The sequence below is a fragment of the Chiloscyllium plagiosum genome, unplaced genomic scaffold (assembly GCF_037043375.1).
Source record: "Chiloscyllium plagiosum isolate Xiang-an unplaced genomic scaffold, Cpla_swu_hap1 HiC_scaffold_40, whole genome shotgun sequence".
Classification (NCBI taxonomy): domain Eukaryota; kingdom Metazoa; phylum Chordata; class Chondrichthyes; order Orectolobiformes; family Hemiscylliidae; genus Chiloscyllium; species Chiloscyllium plagiosum.
The window spans coordinates 16,041,930-16,050,890 of NW_028270178.1; the positions used below are offsets into that span (position 1 = coordinate 16,041,930).

General features: G+C 43.5%; 1 protein-coding gene across 1 annotated transcript; it reads left to right on the forward strand.

Annotated features, from left to right (window-relative positions):
• The first annotated feature begins 1,050 nt into the window (after positions 1–1,050).
• Positions 1,051–8,061, forward strand: LOC148138357 (putative G protein-coupled receptor 139). The gene is made up of 2 exons (XM_087981649.1): positions 1,051–1,120; positions 7,148–8,061. The coding sequence occupies exons 1-2, from the start codon at positions 1,051–1,053 to the stop codon at positions 8,059–8,061; spliced, it is 984 nt and encodes a 327-aa protein (XP_087837775.1).
• The last annotated feature ends 900 nt before the right edge of the window (positions 8,062–8,961 follow it).

Here is an 8,961-nt window from a genome sequence, read left to right on the forward strand (position 1 = left end):
TATTCATTGATATAATTGTATCATTGCTGTGTCTCTCCTAAATCATTTAATTACGTTCCATTGAAAAGCTTTGAGTTGAACTTGATCAGTTAATTATCCTTGAAAAAAATGGATTTAGAATATTTATCTTACATTCAATTAAGCTGGTGTCTCTGGAAAGCGTTGAAGAAACACATAATATAGAGTTTCTGCCTTTTCCACGCCAAGCATTATTCTGTATAAGTCTCTTTTTTTCTATATTGCTCGACATCTTTTGTCTTGTCCTTATTTGTATTTTAATTTCATTGCAGGAGCAATTCAAGAGCGTTCCATATCAGAAGGCTGTAAGAAATAGCAACAGCAATCAGCCACTCGCCCCCTCTAGCCTTATTTGCCATTCTATAGGACCACGGCTGATTAGAGACTCCTCATGTTCACTTTTCTCTCCTTCTCCCCACAAGCCGTGATTCCCCATCTGATCAACAATCTATCTGTTTCAGCCTTAAATATACACAAGGACACCACCCTCACAGCTATCTGGGAACAGTACTATCCCTGGGACAAGTAGTCACCAAGGTACAACAATAAGCGTAGCCATGCACCATCCAGTACTTTCAAAGGATGGTCACCACAATCGATAATCAATGACTCGATTGTTCATGACTAATCACATCTGTCTATGTTACTGTCCAAACGAATAAGACAAAGGATGCTTAATGATTTGGCTCGTTAACTAGAACTGAAAGGAAGCCAAGACAATTACAAGGAATCATGAGTTATGTCTGTTCCTCTGTGGGTATGCCAATCACTGTCGTTCTGTGATGTTATTCCATTTGTTCACTTTAGTGAAAGGTGTATCTCTTATTAAGCTGCGTCATCTCCTCATGAACACCTGAGTGAAATGGGGCAGCATAAATCTCTTCAGTGAACGTTGTTCTGGTAGTGTTGCATCACGTTTATTTTGTCCTCAACGGGGAACATGTTCACCTTTAAATAAGGACGATTGATTGCTCTCAAGTGCGTTGCAAGTGGATGCAACAATCTGGTTGCATTTCCAAACTTCTTCCGAGAATGGTGCAGCCAACAATTATACAGATCAAGACAATTTACTATCCGATTCTAGCAGCCTTTGGCATTCCTGGTAAGTCAGTAATATTCTGTTGTTCATGCAATCATTGAATTGTCACAGCGCAGAAAGGGATGTCTGACACCCTGCTACTGCTTTGTGACAGTCTCTGACAATATGCGTGGTGAAGATCCGTTAGACACATGAAAAATAGGGGCAAGAAAGTTAATTCAGTCCTTCAAATTGGATTGCATTTGTAAACAAATTGGTGACCTCCAACTCGCAGGTCGAGCAGGCAGGCAATAAAGCAACTGGAAAATTCTCACTTATTGCTAAAGTGATGGAGTACCAAAATAGGGAGGTGATGCTGCAACTATACAAGGCATTAGAGAGTCTGCACATGGATCACTGCTTAACATTTCGGACCCCTTACCTAAGGAAGTGTGTCGTTGCTTTGGCGGCAGGTCAGAAGTGATTCACTCGATTGATGCCAGAGGGTTTGGTCATTAGAAGCGAAACTGAGTGGTTCAATCTGATACTCTCTTGAATTTAAAAGATTGAGGGGAGAACTAATTGAGGCATATCGAAAGTTAAATGGAATCAGCAGAGTAGTTGTCGATTGGATATTTTCTTGCTGGCACAGTCGAGAAGAGAGTCCACAGTTTCTGGACAAGTGGGGGATCAGTTTAAAACCACATGCGAAGGACTTCTTCCCTGAAAGAACCATGAATCAGTTTAATTCAGACTCACATTGCACAGTCGACGCTGGGACAAATAATATGTTTATGGAAGGGTTCGAAAGAAGTTGCAGTGAGGAATGTGCTGCTGGGCTCAGGAGAGTAGGCCGCAAAGTGAGACAGCGATGAATTAGATATCATGGTTAAAAATGTGGGAACATGATCGAGGAGCTGAATGGCCTCCACCTGCTCCTAGTACTTTTCTTGGAGTTTCTAATAACCTCTTCGGCTTCACATCCTTTTAACAGTACGGTAGATGTAAGTGAAGACTATATTCCAGCTGAGGCCGAAGTAGTGTCTTACACACCATGAACATAACCTGCTTGCACTTGTACTCCCTGTCCATAGCAATTAACTGAGGTGACTTAGAAATCACTCTCTTGACCTTCTCTGCCAATGTCAGTGACACATGCACAGAACTTCCTCTTCATCAGCATTCCATGACAATACATTACTGAAACATATATGGCTTTGTGACAAATTAATCAATTTGTTTTGTACTATTCTTCACTGCTTGTTTTAATTCACAATTTTCATGTTTAAAATACTTATGCAATGCAAGAGAGCAGAGTACGTGATGTTATGCTTGAGAGTGTAGTGCTGGACAGCAGGTGAGGAGGAGCAGGAAAATCGATGTTTCGGGCAACATGAGGTTATGGATAGGGGGAAAGTTAGAGGTACAGACTGGTATTTTTGATAATACGTGTGAATTGACGGTTTTTGGATAAATTTTGGGTGATGTGGGAATGGAGGTTTGGGCAGTTAAATGTTCCTTCTGCTGAATGTGGGAGATAAGTGTCAAAACCAATGTCGCTGCATCTGTGGGAGTGCACCCAACTCCAGCTCCTCGAACTGTTGGGTGGGGGGCTTACCAGAGGGAACCAATGAGTCTCAGGCATAGTGTCTGTCCCTGTTGCTCAGAAGGGAAGGGGGAAGAGGTGCAGAACGTCAGTCATTGTGGAATCCACAGTTAGGGGGAAACAGGCAGAAGGTTTTGTGGGAACAAGAGAGACTCACGGTTGGTGTGTTGCCTCCTAGATGCCAGGGTTTGTGATGCCTTTGATCGTCTTTTTGGGATCCTTGAGGGGGAGTGGGAACAGACCCAAGACGTGGTCTACAGAGGCAGCAACAACACAGGTAGGTAGAGAGATGGGAATTTAGGGCAGAAATTCGGAGATCTAGTTTGGAAGCACAGAGCTCAGACAAGGACGGTCGTTATCTCTGGTTTGTTGCTCGTACCACGTGCCATCAAGGCAAGGAACAGCGCGAGAGAGGATTTTGAACACACAGCAATGGGAATGGTGCTGGTGGGAGGGTTTTGGACTTCTGGATAATTGGTGCTCTCTCTGGTCTCGGTGCGACCTCCACAAAAGGTATTGTCTTCACCTGGGCCAGAGGGGTACCAATATCCAGTAGGCGGGGGGGGAGGGGCGTTGGGGAGCATGAAAGAATTTGTAACGCTTTCCGGGCTTGATTTATCAAATTCAGCGTTGGAATGGAATCCCAAATTGTAGTACGAGAAAACAGGATGTTGGAAGTAGTGAGGTCCGAATTAAGTTGTCCAGGTCGCAAGGTGGCACCGACAAGCTCGAAATTGTTTTGAAGTGTGTCTACTTCAATGCCAGGAACATCCGGAATAAGGTGAGTGAACTTTGAACATGGATAGGTACCTGGAATTTCAATGTTCTGGCCTTTTCGGACACTTGGGTAAAGCAGAACCAGGAGTGGTTATTGCAGGTTCTGGAATTTAGATGTTTCATTAACAACAGTGAAGGTGATAAAAGAGGGGACGGGGTGTTTGGCATTGTTACTCAAGGACAGTGTTACATTTGGAGAAAGTACGTTTGAGGACAAGTCTACTGAGGTAATCTGAAATGAGGCTAGAAACACAAAAGGAGAGGTCACGCTTTTGGGAGTTTTCTAATGAACTCCAAGAAGTTCCAGAGTTAGAGAGGAAAGCATAGAAAAGACGATTCTCGATAGGAGCGAGAGTGACATACCAGTTGTTAATGGGGACTTTAATTTTCTAAATTATTACAGGTAATAGCATCGTTAAAGTACTTTAGATCTGTCAGTTTTTGCACAATGTGTACAGGAGGTTTCCTTGACACTGTATGTAGAGAAATCATGAAGGGGCGAGGCCACTTTAGATTTGGTTCTGTGCAATGAACCCGGCCAGGTGTTAGATTTGGAGGGAGGTGAGCTTTTGGTGGTAGTGACCACAATTTGTTTATGGTTACTTGAGTGATGGAAAGGGTTAGTTATATACCGTAGGGCAAGAGTTATACCTGGGGGAAAAGCAATTACAAAGCCATTAGGCAAGATTCAGGATGCAAAAGATGGGGATGGAAACTGTAGAGGAACAGCTACTGCATGTCCTTGATAAGTATGTGTCCGTCAGTCGGAGGAAGTTGTTGAGCGTGGGAGCAATAGTTAATGAAGGACGTTGAATGTCTTGTTAAGTGGAAGAAGAAGGCTTTTGTTTGGATGAGACGTAAAGGCTCAGATATGAAACTTGAGAGTTATTGTTTAGCCAGTAAAGACCTGAAGAAAGAACAAAGAAGAGCCAGGAGGGGACATGACAACTCGTTGGCAGATATGATCAAGGAAAACCCAATGGCTTTCCATTGGGTATAACAGGAACAATCGAATGGCGTGAGTAAGTGTTAGGGCCAATCAAGTATAGTCAGGGGAGGTTGTGTGTGGAGTCAGAAGAGATAGAGAAAGCGCTAAATGATTTTTTTTGTCCGTATTCACAACAGAAAAAGACAATATTGTCGAGGAGAATACTGAGATACAGGCTATGAGACTAGTTAGGATTGAGTCAAGATTCGAGTAGTGCTGGAAGCGCCCAGCGGGCCAGGAAGCATCCGAGGAGCAGGAAAATTGATGTTTCGGGCAAAAGCATTCATCAGGTATGAGGTAGGGAGCCTCCAGGCTGTAGAGATAAATGGGAGGTGGGTGGGGCTGGGGAGAATGTAGCTGAGAATACAATAGGTGGATGGACGTGGGCGTGAAGGTGATAGGTTGGAGAAGAGGGTCGATCGGGTAGTTGGACATGTGGAACAGGTCATGAGGACGGTGCTGAGCTGGAAGTTTGGAACACGGGTAAGGTGGCGGGGGGGAGTTGAAATGAGAAAAACTGTGCAGTCCGCATTGATGCCGTGGGGTTGAAAGGTTCTGAGGTGGAAGATGAGGAGTTCGTCCTCCAGGTTTTGGGTGGCAAGGAAGTGGCGGTAGAGGAAGCTAAGGACCGGCATGTCCTCGGCAGAGTGGGAAGGGTAATTGAAATGTTCAGCCATGGGGCGGAGGGGTTAATTGGTGCAGGTGTCGCAGAAATGTTCTCAGAAGTGTTCTGCGAGTAGGCATCCATTCTCCCCAATGTAGAGGAGACTGCATTGAGAGCAACGGATACAGTAAATGAACTGTGCAGGTGAAACTTCGGTTCATGTGGAAGGCTCATTTGGGCCTTTGTACGGAGGTGGAGTGGGAGATGTGGACGCAGGTTATGCAATTCTTGCAGTGGCAGCGGTAGGTGCTGGGAGGGGAGGGTGGACTGTTCAAGGACATGGACCTGACCAGGTAATCGCAGACAGAACAGTCTTCATGGAAAGTATATAGGGGTGGGGAGGGAAGTCCGCTGTGTTGGTGGAGCCCGTTGGAAGGTGGCAGAAGTATCGGCGGATGATGCAATATATACAGTGGTTCGTGGGGTGGAAGATGAGGAAATCTCCATCCTTGTTGCGGTTGGAGGAGTGGGGTTCAAAGGTGGAGGTGCAGGGCATGGCTGAGATGCATTGGAGGGCATCTTCAACCACGTGGGAGGGGTAATTTTGGTCTTCAAAGAAGGAGGCCATCGGGTGTGTTCTGTGGTGGATCTGGTCCTCCTGGGAGCAAATGCGGTGGAGGTGGAGGAATTGGGAATAAGGAATAGCATTTTTACAGGAGGTGGGTTGGAAGGAGGTGTAATCCATCTAGCTGTGTGGGTATGGAGGTTTGTAAAAAATGTCAGTGTTGAGTCAATCACCTTTGATGGAGATTGTAGAAACAGCTAAAACAAGCTGACCATTCAATTGCATTAGTGTGTTTTTCTTTTTCATTTATTCATTAATATGCCTGTTTGACTGTTTGTCTTGGCATCACAGCACTAGCTGTAACTAGAGAGGATGGGAATAAAACTCAACCATTAGTTAGATCAGTTCGTTTAAAAAAATGCTCTGCTTAAGTTGATATATTATTAACAAATTGTTTAGTCTTTAGTTTGAAGAATAACATTTATATATGGTATTGGTTATTCACAACGTGTAAGTCTGGCGATTCAAAGAGTCTGTTTAAGAACCATTGGAATCAATTTTGTGATGCATTGAGCATATTAATTTTCCAGCATGGTAAATACAAGTAACTGCATAGGGACACTGATTTGATTTGGCTGTCAGTCTTAGTATCTGAACAAATGCAACGTCCATCATGGAGTTTCAATAAGTTGAAAGAAATTTACTGTAAGATGCTGGAAACAAGCCAACATAGCATGCTAACAGCATGCTGGCCTTCATAACAAGAGGAATTGAGTATAGAAGCAAAGAGGTCCTTCTGCATCTGTACAGGGCCCTGGTGAGACCGCATCTGGAATATTGTACGCAGTTTTGGTCTCCAAAGTTGTGGAAACACATTCTAGCTATTGTGGGGGTGCAGCGTAGGTTCATGAGGTCAATTCCCGGAATGGCGGGACTATCTTACGTTGAAAGATTGGAGCAACTGGGCTTGCATACCCTTGAGTTTAGAAGGCTGAGAGGGGATCTGATTGAGATGTATAAGATTATTAAAGGATTGGACAGTCTGGAGGCAGGAAACATGTTTCCGATGATGGGTGAGCTCCAAACCGGAGGACACAGTTTAAAAAATAAGGGGTAGGCCACTTAGAACAGAGTTGAAGAGAAACTTCTTCACCCAGAGAGTGGTGGGTGTATGGAATGCTCTGCCCCAGAAGGCTGTGGAGGCCAAGTCTCTGGATACTTTCAAGAAATAGTTGGATAAATCTCTTAAAGATAGTGCAATCAAGGGTTATGGGGATAAGGCAGGTACAGGATACTGATTGAGGATGATCAGCCATGATCATAATAAATGGTGGTGCTGGCTCGAAGGGCAGAATGGCCTAATCCTGCACCTGTTATCTATTGTCTATATCAGTCCCTCCATTCTGAGTATTCAATGATTTGTTATCCCATAGTGCACTTTTCATTACTCATATGAGGAAAATGCATTGCATGAAATTCTGAGTCCCAAACATTTCCGTATTTCATCCCAAAATTTGCAGACTTTTGTTGCGATTGATTCCTTTTATGACTTTTATTCATTTATCTTACAGCAAACCTGATGACAATGATAATTCTCTCCAGGGGAAATTGTGGCCTTTCCAAATGTACCTCTGCCTATATGATGGCCATGGCAACAGCAGCTTTGCTGGTATTGATCATCAACATTACTGTCTATCATATTCTCAGTGATCACTTTCCAAATTCGTTCCTTTCCTACACTGGTTTTTGTAAGTTCAATAATTACATGAACTCAGTCAACCTGTACCTGGCAGTGTGGTCCACAATCTTGTTCACATTTGATCGATATGTAGCTATATGTTGTGAGAGTCTGAAAAGAAAATATTGCAGAGTGAGAACAGCGTCTGCAGTTATAATGATCACCGCCGCCCTGGTTTGCCTGGAGAACATACCCTATTTGTTTGCACATGAACCTGAAAAGGTAATTGATCAGTTCGAGTGGGGTTGTCGCACTAAGTTGAACTTCTTCACTTCTCCTTTGGGTACAGCATTCTCCTGGTTACAAAGTATTTTAACTACTTTGCTTCCATTTTCTTTGCTATTCACATTTAATTGTTTGACCATCAGGCGTATTATACTCGCCAATAGATCTCGCAGAGCTGTCCGGGGACACAATAGTCAGAGTCAAAGGGATCCAGAGATGGAAAGTCGAAGAAGGTCCATTATTTTACTCTTCACGATATCGGGAAGTTTTATTCTTCTCTGGCTGACAGCTGCTGTGAGCTTTTTATCTACGAGGATTACAAATACTACACATTATCGAGGTGATTATGCAGCTCCTGCCTACATTGCCACTGAAACGGGCTACCTGCTCATGTACTTGAGTTCATGCAGTAACGTGTGTATTTATACTGTCACACAAAGGAAATTCAGGGAAGAACTGAAGAAAGTGATGACGCTCCCTTGGTCATTTATCCTGTGTTTGGTCAGTCAAAACAAAATGTAATGGAAAGTAAACACTATCTCCAACTCCTTTGTACTTCTCTGCCTCCGAAAGTTCTGATGATCCGAAATAAAAGTCCCTTATATTTTAATTTCTCTATGTCCAAGCTGGATACTTCAAGAAAGAGTGAACATTGTTTAGTTATGCAACATATCTCATGAATGATGTTTTGTAAATTAATCATATCAATGAAATAAAACAAGTCAAATTTGTTACCGTGTTTGTGCATCATTCAAGTCACCTTGACATGAAGGGGTAGGATTCTACTCTCATAAACTCAGACCCTCGGATTTGACATCAAGCCATTGCTCTTTCCAGCTTAGATTACCAAGAACGCCCTGCCGTCTAAAACTGTCCCCTGTCTGCAGCACAGTGAATCACAGAGTGATCTCAACCAGTGTGGGAGGAGCTGATGGCCCTCTGGGATGATGGTGAATTAAGCACTAAAGGGATTTTGTGGAATGGGTGCGTGAGACTGGGAGCAATTCAGATGAATATTCTGATATGGGACAGAGAATCATGCAAATAAAACTGAGTACAACAGACGATTCAATCCGAAAGTGAATAATTGCAAGAATAATGGTTCCTGCAGGAAATTATGTGGGCGAGGTACATGGTCATGTCAAGGTGATTTGAATGGTGCCCACGCATTGAAGCTTTAGCAGAAAAGGATTTTGAAACGTTACACGAACAGAATGAGGGACAGTAGATTGCATTGGGATTCTCCATGGTGATACATGGACCGTGCAGATCGTACTTTTCAACTGGTCAGTCATATTTTCCCATGTTGTCAGACGAAGGCCCAGTGGTGCTTTGTTTCATCGATTCATGTCTCAGATCATGCTTTCAGGATCCTTGAGATGGAGGGGGAGCAGCCCCAAGTCGTGGTCCACATAGGCACTA

Coding starts and splice junctions, on each gene's coding strand:
- LOC148138357 (XM_087981649.1), top strand. CDS start 1,051: ATGGTGCAGCCAACAATTATACAGATCAAGACAATTTACTATCCGATT. Junction 1,121..7,147: donor AGCAGCCTTTGGCATTCCTG/GTAAGTCAGTAA, acceptor TTTATCTTACAG/CAAACCTGATGACAATGATA.